The sequence below is a fragment of the Electrona antarctica genome (assembly GCF_951216825.1).
Source record: "Electrona antarctica genome assembly, chromosome: 8".
Lineage (NCBI taxonomy): Eukaryota > Metazoa > Chordata > Actinopteri > Myctophiformes > Myctophidae > Electrona > Electrona antarctica.
Genome location: NC_136789.1, coordinates 36,490,306 through 36,512,745, shown reverse-complemented (window position 1 = coordinate 36,512,745; position 22,440 = coordinate 36,490,306). Strand labels below are relative to the sequence as shown.

Sequence of the window (22,440 nt, the reverse complement as noted above, 5' to 3'; positions counted from 1 at the left end):
TTCTGGCGTCGTTCACCAGCGGCCATCTTGCTACAGTGAACTCTTCTGGTTTAGGATCTTGAAACACAGTGACATGTCGTTTGATGTGATGTGATGATGTCGTGTGTTTTCCGTGGTTCAAATATTACCTTTGATCAGCGTTTTTGTATGGTTGGTTGACTTGGGCCTTGGTGTCAGTCTGACACAAATGAAAGCATACATGGACGTGTTGATGTTTGTGTTTTGGTGAACTTCTTTGGTACGTTCTATGGTAGCTGGATCAGCTCAAACAGAAATACTCTTAACTCGCTGAAATCTTGACACATTTATAAACAGGTTGGTTTATTACAAACACCATCAACGTGGCTATGATTCAGGATGCTTATCTGCTTAATTCCTTTTTATATGAAAGTCCATTATAAGTATGCAGTATCATCTGACGTTTATAACAAACCAAACTGTTTGAAAATCAGTTGAAAATTGAGAAAGTTATGGTTATTAAAAAAGTACATGCACCACAGACACAATGCTATGAGTGGGCGAGCTACCTGTAGCAAGATGGCCACAATGTGGCGAAGTCACTCTCCATTGGCCAGCAGCAGGGCCGTGTCATCTAGTCTTTCTATAATGTCACTCTCCATGTCATCTAGCCTAACCCTAAACCCTAACCCTAAGCCACACTATTTACAGCACAGAGCGCAGTCTGCGCACCGTCACATTTCAGTCTGTGCACCGTCACATTTCAGTCAGCGCACCGTCACATTTCAATGTTGGAAAATGTGTTGATACTTCTTCCATCCACTACTCTGCACTGAGGTACAAGATTCAAACCTTTTATAGAGTCTCTTTGTATTAATTTTCCTAGACTTTCTGCACGTCCCTGTGTGTAAAGAGGAGGTTCCACCTGAAGAGGAGAGGAGCTCCAGTCTGGTCCAGGAGAAACCACAACCTCCACACATTAAAGAGGAACAGGAGGAGCTACTTCAAAGAGCAGAAGAGGCTGGTGGGTCAACGTTGACATTACTAGCAGTGAAAAGTGAAGTTGATGATGATGAAAACAGAGAGACAGAGCCTGTAGCCGGCACCTCAACTGAACACATGAAAACACAAGCTGATGTAGAGGACTGTGGAACATCACAACCAACTAGTGATGAGCAGCTCCTCTCTTTACACTGTGTAGAGGACTGTGGAACATCACAACCAACTAGTGATGAGCAGCTCCTCTCTTCACACTGTGTAGAGGACTGTGGAACATCACAACCAACTAGTGATGAGCAGCTCCTCTCTTCACACTGTTCTGAATCTGACACTGAAGACAGTGATGAGTGGGAGGAGACTAGGGGTGATCAGTCAGCTTTAAACACACTGAAATCACAAAACACACAACATGTGGGAGGAGCCAAGCTGTCCCAGGATCTGGAATCATCAAAACAAACTGACTCCATGAGGAGTCACACAGGGAAGAAACCTTTTAGCTGTACAGAGTGTGGTACAGTGTTTAGATTAAAGCATCATCTGAAGAGACACTCAATGATTCACACAGGGAAGAAACCTTTTAGTTGTACAGAGTGTGGCAAAATGTTTAATCTAAAGGGAAATCTAAAAACACACATGAGGAGTCACACAGGGAAGAAACCTTTTAGTTGTACAGTATGTGGTAAAAGCTTTACTCGGACAGGTCATCTAAAAACACACATGATGAATCATACAGGTGAAAAGCCCTTGTCTTGTACAGTTTGTGGTAAAGGCTGTGTTAACACAAGTAATCTAAAATCACACATGATGACTCATACAGGCGAAAAGCCCTATATGTGTACAGTATGTGGTAAAGGCTTTACTCAGACAGGTAATCTAAAATCACACATGATGACTCATACAGGTGAAAAACCATATACTTGTACAGTATGTGGTAAAGGCTTTACTGAGAGGAGTACTCTAAAAACACACATGATGACTCATACAGGTGAAAAACCCTATGCTTGTACAGTATGTGGTAAAGGCTTTACTCAGACAGGTGATCTAAAAAGACACACGAGGACTCATACAGGTGAAAAACCCTATACTTGTACAGTATGTGGTGAAGACTTTACTCACACAAGTAATCTAAAAGCACACATGAGCACTCATACAGGGGAAAGCCTTTAGTTTAAGACATATGATCAGTCAGTCTAATCCAGGATGACAATGATGCAAAATCAGAGGAATTACATAAACTGACAATATCAACATGACTGAATAAAACACACATTAATAGTATCTACTATCTTGTGTATGGATCTTATTTTCTTTTCAACATTCATTTCATTTGTATTTTCTCTTGCATTATTCCCTCCAGCTCATAGGTTACTGGTAGTACAATATGAGCATCAGTGTGTGTCCACATTGGTCAGGATTTAACAAGTCATATTCATTAATATTCATGCAATAATTAGTATGTTCATTGATATGCAGTAAATAATGGTGCAGCCAAGTGTTGACAAGCTGCTGGCTTTGTGTATCTGTTCACTGTGTGTTGACATGTGTGTTTACATTGTTAAAGGTATATTCAGTTTTTTCACTTAATTCAAATATCACTTATTTTTTTTGTTGTGATAAACCTCCCTACTATAGATTGTGCTTACCATATAAGGAGTTCCTCCCTGTCCCCAGTTAACCCCTGGGGGTAAAACAAAAAACGTAGGTTTCGTTTTTGGCTAGGTGGCCCAGCCTTCAACCAATCAGGATAGAGAGGGGCCTTCCGCCAATCATGATCGAGCGGGGGCGGGCCTTGGTGTGTGTGCTGTTGGCCTGTCGCGTGTCCCCCCCACTGTACTGTGCACATGTACTGCGTGCATGTGCACATCTTGTTACCGGGGCAGACCGGGAGGTTTTCCAAATCACCCAAATCACTGAATGCTCCTTTAAAAGAACACTTACCAATTTGCAACTTATCTTCATATAATTGGTCCTCACTAATGATCATGATAAAATAGCACAATTGTTTTGACTCAGTCTGTGTCTCATAGGAGGGCTGTGGGCAGTTCAGAAACCAGTCTGTGTCTCATAGGAGGGCTGTGGGCAGTTCAGAAACCAGTCTGTGTATGAGGGCTGTGGACAGTTCGGAAACCAGTCTGTGTCTCATAGGAGGTCTGTGGGCAGTTCAGAAACCTGCCCACAAGTGCCATCATCGATGGGGAATCCAAGCTAATAGAAACTAAATATATTTTAACAAAAAACGATGATGTAACTTCTGACCTGCCCACAGCCCTCCTATGAGACTCAGACCGAGCAGAAATAAATGGTGGTATTTTGTGTTTATATGAAGATAGGTTGAAAAGTGGTGAAGTGATTTAAATGATCATGGTAGATTCCACAGAGACAGTGTATATTCCACATGGTTTAGTTTCTTTATAGAGTTGTTTTTATGAACTCAAAGATCCACTTTTATTTTCTTGGGGAAAATTATATGTTTTATTTTGTTGTGTTTAATAAAGGTTTCATCACTACTGCTCCTCTGTGTGTGATTTATCAGCAAATATTCAACTTATTGTTTATGTCCAGAATGACAAGGATATCCAAAGGTGTTAAATAAGATTAAAAAATCACACCTGTGTGAACACAAACACTCAACTAGTCATAGGTGGTGGTAGCAAAACAATGTTTGTGTTCAACACAAACCCTCAAAGCTGGACATAGGAGGGGCTAGGGGGAGGGGCTAGGGGAGGGGCTGGGGGACGGGCTAGCACCCCTCAACAATCACATGTAATTGGAACCCATTTATTAAATAAAGGTTAAAATAAAGATTGTAGATCTGCTATTTTCTCTATTAAATAGAGTTTAAAACAGTTTGTTCATAGCGGATGTGTTTGTACGTCTGGGTCTTGGGGAGACCAACGTCCTAGTGGTTCTATCACTGTCAGTAATACATGTTACAGATCTCACTGTAGGTTCTGGGGACCCCCAGGGGTCCTTAGGATTCCAGGGGGTCCCCAGCTAAATGATCTCACTGTAGGTTCTGGGGACCCCCAGGGGTCCTTAGGATTCCAGGGGGTCCCCAGCTAAATGATCTCTCTGTAGGTTCTGGGACCCCCAGGGGTCCTTAGGATTCCAGGGGGTCCCCAGCTAAATTATCTCACTCTAGGTTCTGGGGACTCCCATGGGTTTTTCAAAATTGCGACTTTCCTTGTTACATTTTGTTATCTTGTAGCTTATATTATTGCCTGTAAATTATTACTTATTACATTTTGTTTAACAAGAAGTAAAACATGAAGAACATACATAACAACAAACAAAACAATAACACCAAACAGAAAACCATGCATAATGTTCATTATGGTCATGTTCATCAGTAGATCTCTATAGTCTATGGATTATATGTCATAATGTTCATCAGTAGATCTCTATAGTCTATGGATTATATGTCTATAGACCAATTATTTGTTTACAAACATTGGGACTGGGCGCATAGGTGACTGTTTCATGTAATCAATTCCCAACAGATCTCCAAACCTGTTGTTTTGGGGAGCGCTGGTTTCAGTCCATTCAACCTCCTCTTGTGAGTTGGCTAGTGAGATGCACCCTAGGAGACATTTATACTTCAAAGCCCAACAGTATTGCGCACAGAGAACAGCTGATATACAAGCTCACATCGCATCACAGATGCGACTGTTGTGAGCGTAGAGGTCTGCGTGCGCGACACCATCGCGGGACGAAGCATAAATTATACTTGATGGACTGCAGGTGCGCGTGCAGCCGTGCACAAATAGGCTCTGCTGCCGTGTTCATGAGCGCACCTCCCGTTCTTATGACAGCGACTGGAGGTGTGGTTTTGAGGACAACTGTTTTGAATTGCTATTATTGTTCAAACACAACAGAAACCAAGGATTATATATTTCAAGGGCGAGAGATCACAATAAAAATCCTAATCATTCTTCCTCCACACTGGGAGAAAAACAGCATCTGAAAGTTTGATGGTGCATTTTTTACACGTGAGTGCAGTTAGAACTTTTCCATTGCATCTTATGAGAGGTGGTGTTCTTCTGCTGCCTTCATGCGCACGCATGCCGTTTCTTATCAGTGTGATGTCGTCTGATAAGGCGTCTATAGTCTATGGATTATGGTCATAATGTACATCAGTAGATCTCTATAGTCTATGGATTATGGTCATAATGTACATCAGTAGATCTCTATAGTCTATGGATTATGGTCATAATGTACATCAGTAGATCTCTATAGTCTTTCAATCCTACATTTGATCTCATTAACAATCCATCAATCATTCCATGTGCAGGAAGTCATTTATATACAGATATGATATGAAGGGACTTCATTGTAAATTAGTTGTAACTAATTGTTGTTGTATTACTGTTTTTTATTGTTTAGGTGTAATCTCGGCATCATTGTAAATGATGGGCTCCCTCAATGGTCTCTCCGATAATTTAAATAAAGGTTGAATGAATTTAATGAAGTATTTTATTTTAAAATACACTCCAATACAATCCACTTTCGCTCTGTCTCACACTTATGCCAGTGTGATTTGGTTGTTGTAGTTTCTGTCTAGTTGTCTAATCTCTTCTTTTCATTTCTTTATTGTTGTTGACAAAGTGTAAACATGTTATTGTGTCTAGAACCTCCTGGAAAACGAGACAGGGTTTATTATTGCTATAAATAAAGAGTTTCAATCATCATCACCATCCTTGTATTCAGTAACAGTTACACACCTCCTCCACCCGGTGGCAGCAGTGTCTCTCCCTGCAACCTTTGCTGCGCATGCTCGGTGTAACGCGACACGTCGTTGACCCGGAAGTAAAACGCGTCTTTGTGTTTTCATCGTAATGGCGGATCTGAGAGAATCTCTTTGTTGTTGATCCTTATGTAGAGAAAAGAGACATTCTCCACCTTCTATAAGTATATATTCCAGTAGGAACAGAGAGCGCTCCATTCATACTACACTTTTACATCACCATTTAAGGCGCTTCGGCTCAACGTGATTCACTGACATGTCGTGACGACCCGAAGCCATCTCGGCTCTCCAGCGGTGTTTCCTCCTTCATTCAGCCCAGCTTCCAGCTCCATTTTGTCGGCGTTGAAGCCAAGGAAACAGCGATAGTTTGGAAGAGAGTCTGTTTGGTGTAAATGTCTCCTAAAGGAGGTAAAACGAGTCCAATGGAGTCTGTACGGCTGAAGATACATGAACACATGACGTCAGTGGTGGGAGAGGACATATTGTGTGTTTTGGACAAACAGCAGCGTGGTGCTGATGTTTGTTGTGTGAAGAAGCTTGATGATGTCAGAGTGTTTGTGTTGGAGCGCCTCAGTGTGGTCGCAGAGTGGATGTGCAGCCTCGTGCAGAGAGAGATGGAGACACTGGAAACTCTGCTGGAGAAACAAAACAAACTGCTGGACATTGACTTTGATATGGACATCGATCTACACACTGCAGGTATGTGAGTTACACACCAGTGATGTAAATAGGTTTTCAATGTAATGGGTCCCGGGATGCACAGGTGGTCATTCAAATGAGTCCCAAAAAATTCTTATGAGTCCCAAAAAAAATCACACCTGTGTGAAGTGAGTGGTGCAACTCCGTGAGGGGGTTCGCGGGGGGGGGGGGGTTCCAGACCCCCAGGAATGCGCCCAGGGGGCCGGGCCGGTTCCGGCGTGCCGTGCCGTGTCCGAAACGGTTGAGAAATGACAGTTACCGTGTGGCGGTCCCTCTACTGTACCCTCTACTGTACTGTACTGTCACTGTAATGTATTGGCACCCCCCGAAAGCATCATACAGTTAATATACAGTTAATACGTTAGGTTGCGCACAGATGGTGAAAAACAACCATGCTATTTTTGTGCTCATACCCAGACACACACATAGCTCCGTAAGGGAGTGGTTGCACCACTAATAATAATAAAACATTTTTTATAAAAAAAAATATATATAAAAATATCAAATAGGCCTATACAGTATATATTTTTATGTAGGCTAGTAGTATTAGCAAGCACAACTCAGTAAGAAATACTAATAGTGGGCAACAGTGGATTTAACATAGCTTAATATACCAACCAAAAGTTGCAGTTGCAATTATTGTACTTAGCCAAAATGCAAATAGGTTTGCCATTGTGGATGTAAAATAATTTATTTGGAAAAGTGGAACTTAGAAGTCACTTGAGTCCCTGTCTACAGGGAAGAATGGCAGCTGCAAAAAAGACAGATTCACAAGCTCTCAACGCGTCGCGTGCGCCTGTCTCTGCAGCGCCGTTTACAACGTGTTGAGAGCTTGTAGATCAACGTGAACGAACCCTGACACCAGCGCTGCAAAAACAAACGCGTTGAGAACCCGCAGATGCGCCCATCTCTGCAGCGCGTTGAGAGCTTGTAGATCTGTGTTTTTGCAGCGCTGGTGTCAGGATTCGTTCACGTTACAGGCGGACATGAAGTGAAGTTCAATCAGTGCGTTGAATCAGCAGCAGGCAGCAGCAACAAGCTAATAGCCAACACCACCACCACCACCAGTCTGTTAGCATAGCTTGTTGCTAACGATTTGTCACTCCGTCTTTTTCTTTTCTCTCTTTTATTATTTCCCCCCCGACTTCACGGGTCGCGCATTGGGTTGTGATGAGACCCGATGTTGCAGCCTGTGTGTGACCGAAAGAGTGCTAGACTTCCACGTAGAACAGTGTGTGACCGAGAGAGTGCCATAGTCTTCAGTGCAGCCAGGATAAAGTTGCGTCCACAGGATGCAGAGGCTGGTGGTTTATTGCGTCCCAGCCCTGGTGGTTTATTGCGTCCCAGGCTGGTGGTTTATTGCGTCCCAGCCCTCCATCCAAGCCCGCTGGGCAGCCGTACACTAGCCCAAAACATCCGGCACGCCGTACAGTATGGTTTAATGAAAGTACCGCCCCCTCCGCCACTTTCGCTTCCAGACAGCAGATGACGGTTGACGTCATTTCCATCTTGCCGCTCTTCTTCTCCTCTCCCCCCGTTCACTGAATTTCAATATGCTCCACCTAGCCTGACTAACTCCCCCTGGTGGAAGGAGTCCTTCTCCTATTTTCACACGATTGAAACCATTATTTCTGATAGAAACGCCAATAGTAATAATAAAAGAGAGTAGGGCAGTTCATAGTACCCATTGCTCACAGTCACACCAGTCCAAAGTTGCCTCAACACACACAAAATATCAGAATGGCCCTTCTCAACATCCGTGCCCTCACAACAAAGACATTTATCATAAATGATCTCATCTGCAAAAATAATCTCGATTTTATTTTTCTTACAGAAACTTGGCTACAGTCAGATGGCGCATCCGTCCTAATTGAAACCTCACCCCCAAATTATAGATTTATTCATTCTATCCGTGAGGATGGGAGGAGGGCTGGCTGCCATCTTCTCAGACACATTTAAATGCAAACCTCTGAACCTTGGCCTTTTCAGTTCATTTGAATACATAGCCATTAAAATTTAAAGTGAAACTCCCACACTTTTGGTCACCATCTACAGACCCCCAAAGTACTCAGCCTCCTTCCTAAGGGAAATCTCAGATTTAATTTCAGTCTGCGTGACCAATCACAATAGCATCCTTTTAACTGGGGATGTAAACCTGCACATCGAAAATACCCAAGACCGCAGGGCCTTAGATTTTCTACAAGCCCTACATTCCTTTGACCTAGTGCAACACGTCGTCGGGCCAACCCACAAACATGGTCACACCTTAGACCTAGTGATATCCAGGGGACTGACTACAGTGATCGACAGGATTACTGACCTAACTGTCTCAGACCACTATTGTGTATTTTTTAATATCACCATCCCGGGCCTAAAAAAGAATGGCTCCAAATACCCCACAAAAAGGCGCTTTATTGGCCCCTCCTCAGCTGACATGTTCTCGGACCACCTGTGCAGCCAACAGGTTTTCTCCGACAAAAATATTTCTATTCATAAAAAAGTCAACAATTTTAATTACAAACTAAGGTCAACCTTAGACAAGGTAGCACCCGAGAAAATTAAGAGAAACCCACAAACCAACGCCACCCCCTGGAAAAATGATCAAACTGCCCTGCTAAAGCGAGAATGCCGTCGAGCTGAGCGCGCTTGGAAGAAAAGCAAGCTAATAGTCCATCGCGAAATTTTCTCAAACTGCATCCACATATACAACAAAGCTCTGCGCTGCGCAAGGCAGGCCTATTTCTCTAGAATCATAAGCAATAACACTAACAACCCTAGAATACTATTCTCCACCATTGACCGAATTCTAAATCCCCCTCACATTAACGAGCATCTCCATGAACCCTCACAGTCAAAGTGCGAGGAGTTTGCTTCATTTTTTGAAGATAAAATTGTCAACATTAGAAACAGTATTATAAGTCTTAACAACAACAACACACACCCCACCGTCAGCGAGAACCTTCACCGTCTAAACCACTTCAGGGAAATGAATGAAGAGGACCTCCGGAAAAATATCTTGGAGCTAAAATCGTCCACTTGCTCACTTGATGCAATTCCTACCTTATTTTTCAAAGAGACATTAGATTGTTTCATCAACGAACTGCTGGACATTGTAAACTGCTCCCTAGCATCAGGTATATTTCCAGACTCCCTTAAATCTGCCTTAGTTAGGCCACTACTAAACCAACCTTAGACTCGTCTCTCATGAACAACTACAGGCCAATCTCTAATCTACCTTTTTTAGGCAAGATCATGGAAAAAACTGTTCTGAAACAACTTGAGGCGTTTCTGAGAGAAAACGACATTCAAGAAAAATTTCAGTCCGGTTTTAGAGGCGGACACAGCACAGAAACAGCACTCATTACAGTCATGAACGACATTAGGTTGAACACAGACCAGAAGAAAGTTTCTGTCCTTGTCCTCCTTGACCTAAGCGCCGCGTTCGATACTATCGACCACGGAATACTCCTGAATAGACTTGAAACGCACATTGGCCTCTCAGGACCCACCCTTAATTGGTTCCGCACCTACCTCATAGGCCGGAACTACTCTGTGAGTATAGGGGATTACGTCTCAGAGAAGCGAAATTCCCTATTCGGTGTCCCCCAGGGCTCGATCCTTGGTCCACTCTTGTTCTCCCTTTATATGCTCCCGCTTGGAGAAATCATCCGCAGCCATGGTATCCATTTTCACAGCTATGCGGATGATACCCAGCTATACCTATCGGTAGATCCAGATAGCAGCGACCCACTCCACCCCCTGTTAAATTGCCTTTCCAGCATTGAGCAGTGGATGAACAATAACTTCCTTAAACTAAACCAAGAAAAAACCGAAATCCTCATCATTGGTACAGATGATCAAAAGACTTCATTAATGAACAAATTTGGAAACTTGTCCTCACAGGTCAAACCAACTGTGAAAAACCTGGGAGTTATCCTAGACCATGAGTTAAATCTTGAAAAGCACATTAGTAATGTCACAAAAATATCTTTTTACCATCTAAGAAACATTGCAAGAGTCAGACCTTTCCTCTCATTGGAGGATGCCAAGAAACTGACCCATGCCTTTGTACTGTCTCGTTTAGATTACTGCAACGCACTCTATACAGGCTTGCCCAAAAAAAACACGGACCGCCTACAACTAATCCAAAACGCAGCAGCCAGAATTGTAACAAACACCAGGAAAAGGGACCACATTACCCCAGTACTAGCATCCCTACACTGGATCCCTGTACATTTTAGGATAGATTTTAAAGTTCTTTTACTTGCTTTTAAAGTCAAGAAGGGTCTGGCACCTTCCTATCTGTCAGACTGCCTCCACGAGTATGTCCCAGCTCGCCCCCTCAGGTCACTCGGCACTGAACGGCTGATCGAAATTCCAACAAATGGCAAAAGACACGGCGAAGCTGCCTTTGCCAGCTACGTACCTAGGGTGTGGAACTCTCTTCCTCTCCATATCAGACTGGCAACCTCAGTTGAGGACTTTAAGAAGCGGCTAAAAACCCACTACTATGACCTCGCCTTTAACTGATTCTGTTTCCTTCATGATTCCTTATCTTAAATTTACTCTTAATTTCAACGAATTCTACTGACCAGATTCGAAGCTATTACTTTTGTTTTTACCCTTGTTCTATTTTTTGCATTTATGTGAATTTTTCTTTTTACTGTATGTAAAGCACTTTGAACTACACTTGTGTCTGAAAGGTGCTCTATAAATAAAGATTATTATTATTATTATTATTATAACTATAAAGTGCGTTTTGGGACGCAAAACGCACCCTATTTACATCACTGCACACACAACACCAAACTACACACTGCAGGTACAATTTACAATTTAGGCAGAGTGACTTACGGTAAGCAAGCACAAAACATGGGCGGCTGTGGCTCAGGAGGTAGAGCAGGTCGTCCAATGATCCATGGGTCGGCGGTTCGAATCCCGGCTTCTCCTGTCTACATGTCGAAATGTCCTTGGGCAAGACACTGAACCGCAAATTGCTCCCGATGTGCTGGTTGGTACCTTGCATGGCTTCCGCCGCCATCGGTGTATGAATGTGTGTGTGTGAATGGGTGAATGTAATGCACAATCTATGTAAAGCGCCTTGGATAAAGGCGCTATATAAATGCACCATTTACCATGGTAACACATCAAATAGCCTACATGAAAATAGTCACGAAGACTCATACGTAAGCTTAAGCTAACAGTGAAATATCAATATAATGAAACTATGTGTATGTACACTATAGAGTGCTATGTCTACATAAATAGACATATAAACAAGTATGCATCTAATCTACATAAGTTTAGCCTATGCATACGTCTGTAAGGTCGTCAAGGCTATGGCAAGTGCTACGAGCGGAGATAGTCTGAAGCGATGTATAAGATAGCTTGAACCAGTGCTGGTTGTCTCGTTAGAGCCCGCTGCAGTGGTGTCTGATCCCAACTTAACCGGGATGCAGAAACTTCTGGGATCGCTGAGGACTTTTGGGTTGTAAGGCCAAATATCCTGTCTCGTACGGAAAGCAATAGAGTCTCTCGCGAGGAGCGTAGCAAAATGCTGCTAGCTGCCTAAACCTCTTTGAATATATGTTATATATGATGACGATGCCAGCCAACTGAGTACGTATCACCATGGCGATGCCAGGCATGTATATCCATATATGGTGTCAGCGCTGGATATTGCTGTGGATATTGTTGTCTCCATACATGGAGCTATAGGTTGTCTCCATATATGGAGCTCTCGTTGAAAGCATTCGTAACACGGTGGTGTGATGATCGGGGATCATATTATGAGTGTTATTGTTGTGAGATATTATGAATAGCCTTTGTATGGGCCTATTTATATTTACTAGAGTTCTCACATTGTTATCGGCTACACAGTACCAGGGTGGGGGGAGTGGTTGCATGTGTTTTCCCTAATCCTCCGCAGGTGGACTGATTGATGATTGACACCTAGAGAAGCTGGCCCGTCTGTCAGGGAGTGATCGGTGGAAGAAAGTTTTCCTTAAACATATAGGGGAGTGACTTGGCGATAAATATACCCAAATATTTAAACCCGGTGTCCACCCATTTAAAAGGTAGGAGTGACTGGGGGATTCTTGTAGCTGCTGGAGTTATTGGGAATAGTTCGCTTTTTTGAAAGTTAAGTTTATACCCTGAATATCTACCAAAGTGTTCCAGTATGGACATAATAGCAGGAATGGAAGACGTTGGGTTTGATATGTATAGAAGTAGGTTGTCTGCATATAATGGTACCTTATGGGTGATCCCGCCTCTCGCAATACCCTCAAACCTTGCTTCACTGCGGAGCCAGATAGATAGAAGGGCTCAATGGCGATCGCAAAGAGCAAAGGAGATAATGGACAACCTTGTTTCGTACCCCGTTTAAGGGGGAAGAAATGTAAGTGGAGGTCGTTTGTAATGACTGAAGCCACTGGAGCTGCATATAAAAGTTTAATCCATGAAATGAAATCTGAGGTGAAACCCATTTTCTCCAAGACAAAGAAAAGGTAGGTCCACTCGACCCTATCAAAGGCCTTCTCCGCGTCCAACGAGAGGACAACTTCGGGGAGTTCAGAAGGTGGTGTTTGAATTATATCCAGCAGACGCCTGGTGTTTCTTTCAGAAATGACTCATTATACATACTTTGCAGTTCCGGACAAATAAGGTTGGAGAATGTTTTATAAAACTCTGCAGTGTATCCATCGGGGCCTGGAGATTTTCCGTTTTGCATCGATTGTATAGCTTCTTGGATCTCCGACAAAGAAATTGGGTTACCAAGATTCTGGGATAGTGTTTCGTCTATTACTGAATGAGGTAAATTGTCCAGAGGGTTGTCATTTTCCCAGAGAGCTGGAGGGCATTCAGAGGAGTAGAGTTCAGAGTAAAACTTAACAAAAGTTTCATTTATGTCTTTTGTATCTGAGAGTACAACACCTGTGGGGGATTTTATTTGGGTAAATAATCTGGAAGCCGCAGCCGAACGGGCCTGGTGCGCCAGAAGTTTACTAGCTTTGTCTCCTGTCTCAAAGGTACGTTGTCTAGATTTAAGCAGGAGGCGTTCAGCCTGACTTATTGATATCATGTCAAACTCTGCCTGGAGTTGAAGGCGTCTGTTGTACAAAATCGGTGTAGGAGCCATTGCATATAGATTATCTATTCTTAACAGTTCTTCAGAGATCTCGGAAAGTTTCAAAGTTTCTGACTTTCTGGCATGTGAAGTATAGGAGATAATCTGACCACGTAAGCTAGCTTTGAGTGCTTCCCATACTATGGAACAGGAGACATCTGGGGTTTTGTTAATTTCTAAATAGGATTCAATTTGAGATGACAGGAACTCCTTGAAGTCATTGCGTGCAAGCATCTGAGAATTAAAGCGCCATTGTCTACTTGGAGTGTAACTTCTGGATAGATTAATCTCCAGAGAGGTGGGAGCGTGATCTGATATTACAATGCTGTGGTATTCACACGATTTAACCTTGCCTAAGAGTCTATTGTCCATAGACAATAGACAGGTTGCCTGTGTTTTCCCTAATCCTCCGCAGGTGGACTGATTGATGATTGACACCTAGAGAAGCTGGCCCGTCTGTTAGGGAGTGATCGGCCCTGACTGGCTGTCGGTCTAGAGTGGGAGTGCTCCTGATCATGGCTCTCCCTACTCTCCTATATGCTATATCAGTCATTTTGTTCCTGGAAGGCGGTGGGGAGACAGGCCGGAATCCTCTCTCTCCCAGCCGCCACACTGACTGTGGACTCTTGCCAAACCGTTTGATATTTAGTTTGTCCCTTCGGAAGGACTCTTTTGCTCTTTAGTTGTAGTGTTAATTTGTGTCTGTTTGCTAGGTCTTTTCTTTTGAGTTTGATTTTGGTGTTCTGTAAAACATTCGTTATTTCATTCTTTAATTCAACTTTATATAAATAAATATTCGCATTTTGAAGCTGGTTTCCTGTCGATCCATTCAATGTTACACTTATTTACCCCTAGACATATTGGGTTGTAACAGGTGGGTTTTCAGACTACGGAGGAAGATTGGGAGTAAGTCTGCAGTTCTGATTGCAATGGATGCCATCAGTGCATTCCATAGTTTTGGGGCCAGAAGGGAGAAGAGTTTGGGACGTGTGGAGTGTTGTCCCGGCGTTTTAGTGAATGTACTTCCAGCTTCCCTGCCTCGGCTGATCTGAGCGAGCGGGAAGGTTTGTAGGGTCTGATCAGACATGCGAAATATGGGTGTGCGCCACCTTTAGTTGCAGTAAAAGCCAGCATCAGAATGTTGTACTCTGGCAGCGACCGGGAGCCAATGGAGGGAGCGGAGAAGGGGGGAGACATGTGAAGGGGGGTGTGTGTGTGTGTGTGTGTGTGTGTGTGTGTGTGTGTGTGTGTGTGTGTGTGTGTGTGTAGCCTAAGATTCAGAGCCCTTCCCACCCCAGTCCGTTCTTGGCCAATACCACGACGTTAGCAACGGTTACTAGATAAGGATCCTGGTCAAGCTGGTCAAAATGTTTAAGCGGTGTCAATAAATATATTTGCTGTAGCATGTGTGGACCTCAGAAAGAGGGTTTGTTTTCTTACCTTGTTATGAGCAAACTAGTCCATTCCATGAATTATTTCGCTCCGTTGTGCAGTTTAATAGTAAATATTAGAAATAAAAATAGGCTCTCATTGACTTCCATTGTAACGGCTCTCAAAGTCACTATTTTAGCACATAAGCGAACACAACAAAAGCTGATTCTGACAGGTTATCACATCAGGAAAACGCATGCGGTTTTTGAGTTGTTGAGCTGATTCTAACCTTCTCTCCTCCTGTATGTGTGAAGAGGTTTCATCTGAATATGAGAAGTGGAGATCCAGTCTGGTCAAGGAGGAACCACAACCTCCACAACATCAGAGGAGATCCAGTCTGGTCCAGGAGGAACCACAACCTCCACACATTAAAGAGGAACAGGAGGAGGAGGCTGATGTGTCATCATTGACATTACTAGACTGGGAGACGAGCTGTGACACTCTCGCAGGTATATAAAATCAAATATCACATTATCGATTCTAATCTAACAAGCGACATATTGTGACCTGCTGCTTTCTGGCGAGTTCCTACGGCACCACAGGCGTGCATTAATGACCATAAAGAACACCCTCTCATGTAATATTTCTTAATTCAGCCATTGCTCACGCCTACTGTCAGCTGCTAATGTGTCAAAATCAAATGACTGACAGCTGTCACACAGTTTGGTACAGACTCAGAGCACCCTGCCGCTGCCATGTTCAAAATTCACACGTGTGTATGTGGAAGCTCCGCCCACAGAGGTTGTCGTATTTAAAAATATATACAGTATAATGAGGGGGAGGTGCCTGGGCGTGTGCGATAGTTATACGTCACACTATCAGTGTTTATTCCATTGGCCCGTTTGACTGTAAAGGGTTCAGCCTCCAGGAAGAAACCCTAAATACAAAGGGAATGCACCATTGCACATAAAAACCACACCAGGGGGTCTAATGAAGTACTGTCATCTCATGCAAAACTGGAAAAATACAAATATTGTGGCGCTCCATCTTTAAAGTATGTATTGTATTCCTTCATTCCAGAGCAGTGTGAGGAGTCCAGTCTGCAGGTGAAGATCAGTTCTCCAGCCACGAGTGGTTCTATTAAACAGGAACCTGAAGACCACCTTAAACAGGAACCTGAAGACCACCTTAAACAAGAACCTGAAGACCACCTTAAACAGGAACCTGAAGACCACCTTAAACAGGAACCTGAAGACCACCTTAAACAGGAACCTGAAGACCACATGGATCTCAGTACGTTTAAATTACTGTCTATTTATTTTATTGGTGAAAGTGGGATGGTACTGAGGGTGTAAAGATGTCTTTGTATTTATTGTATTGGTGAAAGTGGGACGGTACTGACGGTGTAAAGATGAACCGATATGAATCGCTTATTGATTTTAGCATTAACAATGTGACTACATCCACTCATTGATCACAATGTATTCTGAATGGGACGATGGTTTGGTTGTAATATTATTAATGGGTTCACTGAAGCTTTGCAGTTCATTCTACTTCAGTATTAACTAACCTGCTGCAGAAGACTCACTGATCTAACATTTACAAGTCATTACTTTCTAAATAATGATGACCATAGACATATATAAAGGCTAGATGGAATACATAATAATGACCATAGACATATAGGCCTATAAAGGCTAGATGGTGCAAGGAAGTTTCTGGCGTCGTTCACCAGTGGCCATCTTGCTACAGTGAACTCTTCTGGTTTAGGATCTTGAAACACAGTGACATGTCGTTTGATGTGATGTGATGATGTCGTGTGTTTTCCGTGGTTCAAATATTACCTTTGATCAGCGTTTTTGTATGGTTGGTTGACTTGGGCCTTGGTGTCAGTCTGACACAAATGAAAGCATACATGGACGTGTTGATGTTTGTGTTTTGGTGAACTTCTTTGGTACGTTCTATGGTAGCTGCTCAAACAGCTCAAACAGAAATACTCTTAACTCGCTGAAATCTTGACACATTTACAAACAGGTTGGTTTATTGCAAACACCATCAACGTGGCTATGATTCAGGATGCTTATCTGCTTAATTCCTTTTTATATGAAAGTCCATTATAAGTATGCAGTATCATCTGACGTTTATAACAAACCAAACTGTTTGAAAATCAGTTGAAAATTGAGAAAGTTATGGTTATTAAAAAAGTACATGCACCACAGACACAATGCTATGAGTGGGCGAGCTACCTGTAGCAAGATGGCCACAATGTGGCGAAGTCACTCTCCATTGGCCAGCAGCAGGGCCGTGTCATCTAGTCTTTCTATAACGTCACTCTCCATGTCATCTAGCCTAACCCTAAACCCTAACCCTAAGCCACACTATTTACAGCACAGAGCGCAGTCTGCGCACCGTCACATTTCAGTCTGCGCACCGTCACATTTCAGTCAGCGCACCGTCACATTTCAATGTTGTAAAATGTGTTGATACTTCTTCCATCCACTACTCTGCACTGAGGTACAAGATTCAAACCTTTTATAGAGTCTCTTTGTATTATTTTTCCTAGACTTTCTGCACGTCCCTGTGTGTAAAGAGGAGGTTCCACCTGAAGAGGAGAGGAGCTCCAGTCTTGTCCAGGAGGAACCACAACCTCCACACATTAAAGATGAACAGGAGGAGCTACTTCAAAGAGCAGAAGAGGCTGGTGGGTCACCGTTGACATTACTAGCAGTGAAAAGTGAAGTTGATGATGATGAAAACAGAGAGACAGAGCCTGTAGCCGGCACCTCAACTGAATACATGAAAACACAAGCTGATGTAGAGGACTGTGGAACATCACAACCAACTAGTGATGAGCAGCTCCTCTCTTCACACTGTGTAGAGGACTGTGGAACATCACAACCAACTAGTGATGAGCAGCTCCTCTCTTCACACTGTGTAGAGGACTGTGGAACATCACAACCAACTAGTGATGAGCAGCTCCTCTCTTCACACTGTTCTGAATCTGAAGACAGTGATGAGTGGGAGGAGACTAGGGGTGATCAGTCAGCTTTAAACACACTGAAATCACAAAACACACAACATGTGGGAGGAGCCAAGCTGTCCCAGGATCTGGAATCATCAAAACAAACTGACTCTATGAGGAGTCACACAGGGAAGAAACCTTTTAGCTGTACAGAGTGTGGTACAGTGTTTAGATTAAAGCATCATCTGAAGAGACACTCAATGATTCACACAGGGAAGAAACCTTTTAGTTGTACAGAGTGTGGCAAAATGTTTAATCTAAAGGGAAATCTAAAAACACACATGAGGAGTCACACAGGGAAGAAACCTTTTAGTTGTACAGTATGTGGTAAAAGCTTTACTCGGACAGGTCATCTAAAAACACACATGATGAATCATACAGGTGAAAAGCCCTTTGCTTGTACAGTTTGTGGTAAAGGCTGTGTTAACACAAGTAATCTAAAATCACACGTGATGACTCATACAGGCGAAAAGCCCTATATGTGTACAGTATGTGGTAAAGGCTTTACTCAGACAGGTAATCTAAAATCACACATGATGACTCATACAGGTGAAAAACCATATACTTGTACAGTATGTGGTAAAGGCTGTGTTAACACAAGTAATCTAAAATCACACATGAGGACTCATACAGGTGAAAAACCCTATACTTGTACAGTATGTGGTAAAGGCTTTACTGAGATGAGTCATCTAAAAACACACATGATGACTCATACAGGTGAAAAACCCTATGCTTGTACAGTATGTGGTAAAGGCTTTACTCAGACAGGTGATCTAAAAAGACACACGAGGACTCATACAGGTGAAAAACCCTATACGTGTACAGTATGTGGTGAAGACTTTACTCACACAAGTAATCTAAAAGCACACATGAGCACTCATACAGGGGAAAGCCTTTAGTTTAAGACATATGATCAGTCAGTCTAATCCAGGATGACAATGATGCAAAATCAGAGGAATTACATAAACTTGTATTTTCTCTTGCATTATTCCCTCCAGCTCATAGGTTACTGGTAGTACAATATGAACATCAGTGTGTGTCCACATTGGTCAGGATTTAACAAGTCATATTCATTAATATTCATGCAATAATTAGTATGTTCATTGATATGCAGTAAATAATGGTGCAGCCAAGTGTTGACAAGCTGCTGGCTTTGTGTATCTGTTCACTGTGTGTTGACATGTGTGTTTACATTGTTAAAGGTATATTCAGTTTTTTCACTTAATTCAAATATCACTTCTTTTTTTTTGTTGTGATAAACCTCCCTACTATAGATTGTGCTTACCATATAAGGAGTTCCTCCCTGTCCCCAGTTAACCCCTGGGGGTAAAACAAAAAACGTAGGTTTCGTTTTTGGCTAGGTGGCCCAGCCTTCAACCAATCAGGATAGAGAGGGGCCTTCCGCCAATCATGATCGAGCGGGGGCGGGCCTTGGTGTGTGTGCTGTTGGCCTGTCGCGTGTCCCCCCCACTGTACTGTGCACATGTACTGCGTGCATGTGCACATCTTGTTACCGGGGCAGACCGGGAGGTTTTCCAAATCACCCAAATCACTGAATGCTCCTTTAAAAGAACACTTACCAATTTGCAACTTATCTTCATATAATTGGTCCTCACTAATGATCATGATAAAATAGCACAATTGTTTTGACTCAGTCTGTGTCTCATAGGAGGGCTGTGGGCAGTTCAGAAACCAGTCTGTGTCTCATAGGAGGGCTGTGGGCAGTTCAGAAACCAGTCTGTGTATGAGGGCTGTGGACAGTTCGGAAACCAGTCTGTGTCTCATAGGAGGTCTGTGGGCAGTTCAGAAACCTGCCCACAAGTGCCATCATCGATGGGGAATCCAAGCTAATAGAAACTAAATATATTTTAACAAAAAACGATGATGTAACTTCTGACCTGCCCACAGCCCTCCTATGAGACTCAGACCGAGCAGAAATAAATGGTGGTATTTTGTGTTTATATGAAGATAGGTTGAAAAGTGGTGAAGTGATTTAAATGATCATGGTAGATTCCACAGAGACAGTGTATATTCCACATGGTTTAGTTTCTTTATAGAGTTGTTTTTATGAACTCAAAGATCCACTTTTATCTCTTGGGGAAAATTATATGTTTTATTTTGTTGTGTTTAATAAAGGTTTCATCACTACTGCTCCTCTGTGTGTGATTTATCAGCAAATATTCAACTTATTGTTTATGTCCAGAATGACAAGGATATCCAAAGGTGTTAAATAAGATTAAAAAATCACACCTGTGTGAACACAAACACTCAACTAGTCATAGGTGGTGGTAGCAAAACAATGTTTGTGTTCAACACAAACCCTCAAAGCTGGACATAGGAGGGGCTAGGGGGAGGGGCTGGGGGACGGGCTAGCACCCCTCAACAATCACATGTAATTGGAACCCATTTATTAAATAAAGGTTAAAATAAAGATTGTAGATCTGCTATTTTCTCTATTAAATAGAGTTTAAAACAGTTTGTTCATAGCGGATGTGTTTGTACGTCTGGGTCTTGGGGAGACCAACGTCCTAGTGGTTCTATCACTGTCAGTAATACATGTTACAGATCTCACTGTAGGTTCTGGGGACCCCCAGGGGTCCTTAGGATTCCAGGGGGTCCCCAGCTAAATGATCTCACTGTAGGTTCTGGGGACCCCCAGGGGTCCTTAGGATTCCAGGGGGTCCCCAGCTAAATGATCTCTCTGTAGGTTCTGGGACCCCCAGGGGTCCTTAGGATTCCAGGGGGTCCCCAGCTAAATTATCTCACTCTAGGTTCTGGGGACTCCCATGGGTTTTTAAAAATTGCGACTTTCCTTGTTACATTTTGTTATCTTGTAGCTTATATTATTGCCTGTAAATTATTACTTATTACATTTTGTTTAACAAGAAGTAAAACATGAAGAACATACATAACAACAAACAAAACAATAACACCAAACAGAAAACCATGCATAATGTTCATTATGGTCATGTTCATCAGTAGATCTCTATAGTCTATGGATTATATGTCATAATGTTCATCAGTAGATCTCTATAGTCTATGGATTATATGTCTATAGACCAATTATTTGTTTACAAACATTGGGACTGGGCGCACAGGTGACTGTTTCATGTAATCAATTCCCAACAGATCTCAAAACCTGTTGTTTTGGGGAGCGCTGGTTTCAGTCCATTCAACCTCCTCTTGTGAGTTGGCTAGTGAGATGCACCCTAGGAGACATTTATACTTCAAAGCCCAACAGTATTGCGCACAGAGAACAGCTGATATACAAGCTCACATCGCATCACAGATGCGACTGTTGTGAGCGTAGAGGTCTGCGTGCGCGACACCATCGCGGGACGAAGCATAAATTATACTTGATGGACTGCAGGTGCGCGTGCAGCCGTGCACAAATAGGCTCTGCTGCCGTGTTCATGAGCGCACCTCCCGTTCTTATGACAGCGACTGGAGGTGTGGTTTTGAGGACAACTGTTTTGAATTGCTATTATTGTTCAAACACAACAGAAACCAAGGATTATATATTTCAAGGGCGAGAGATCACAATAAAAATCCTAATCATTCTTCCTCCACACTGGGAGAAAAACAGCATCTGAAAGTTTGATGGGGCATTTTTTACACGTGAGTGCAGTTAGAACTTTTCCATTGCATCTTATGAGAGGTGGTGTTCTTCTGCTGCCTTTATGCGCACGCATGCCGTTTCTTATCAGTGTGACGTCGTCTGATAAGGCGTCTATAGTCTATGGATTATGGTCATAATGTACATCAGTAGATCTCTATAGTCTATGGATTATGGTCATAATGTACATCAGTAGATCTCTATAGTCTATGGATTATGGTCATAATGTACATCAGTAGATCTCTATAGTCTTTCAATCCTACATTTGATCTCATTAACAATCCATCAATCATTCCATGTGCAGGAAGTCATTTATATACAGATATGATATGAAGGGACTTCATTGTAAATTAGTTGTAACTAATTGTTGTTGTATTACTGTTTTTTATTGTTTAGGTGTAATCTCGGCATCATTGTAAATGATGGGCTCCCTCAATGGTCTCTCCGATAATTTAAATAAAGGTTGAATGAATTTAATGAAGTATTTTATTTTAAAATACACTCCAATACAATCCACTTTCGCTCTGTCTCACACTTATGCCAGTGTGATTTGGTTGTTGTAGTTTCTGTCTAGTTGTCTAATCTCTTCTTTTCATTTCTTTATTGTTGTTGACAAAGTGTAAACATGTTATTGTGTCTAGAACCTCCTGGAAAACGAGACAAGGGTTTATTATTGCTATAAATAAAGAGTTTCAATCATCATCACCATCCTTGTATTCAGTAACAGTTACACACCTCCTCCACCCGGTGGCAGCAGTGTCTCTCCCTGCAACCTTTGCTGCGCATGCTCGGTGTAACTGCGACACGTCGTTGACCCGGAAGTAAAACGCGTCTGTGTTTTCATCGTAATGGCGGATCTGAGAGAATCTCGTTGTTGTTGATCCTTATGTAGAGAAAAGAGA

General features: G+C 42.6%; 1 protein-coding gene and 1 long non-coding RNA gene across 2 annotated transcripts in view; both read left to right on the top strand.

Annotated features, from left to right (window-relative positions):
* The window catches only part of LOC306928038 (uncharacterized protein), a gene marked incomplete at its 3' end in the record, with an annotated part of 32,325 nt that extends 29,069 nt beyond the window's left edge, over nt 1–3,256 (top strand). Inside the window, exons 4-5 of the mRNA XM_079507958.1 lie at nt 845–1,095; nt 3,224–3,256. Coding sequence (XP_079364084.1) covers nt 845–1,095; nt 3,224–3,256 — 284 coding nt within the window. The remainder of the gene's footprint in view (nt 1–844; nt 1,096–3,223) is intronic.
* A 2,555-nt stretch (nt 3,257–5,811) lies between these two features.
* Nucleotides 5,812–19,962, top strand: LOC306928386. Its single transcript, XR_013790684.1, has 4 exons — nt 5,812–6,400; nt 15,215–15,409; nt 15,981–16,193; nt 17,464–19,962. It is a non-coding gene; the product is annotated as an uncharacterized lncRNA (long non-coding RNA).
* The last annotated feature ends 2,478 nt before the right edge of the window (nt 19,963–22,440 follow it).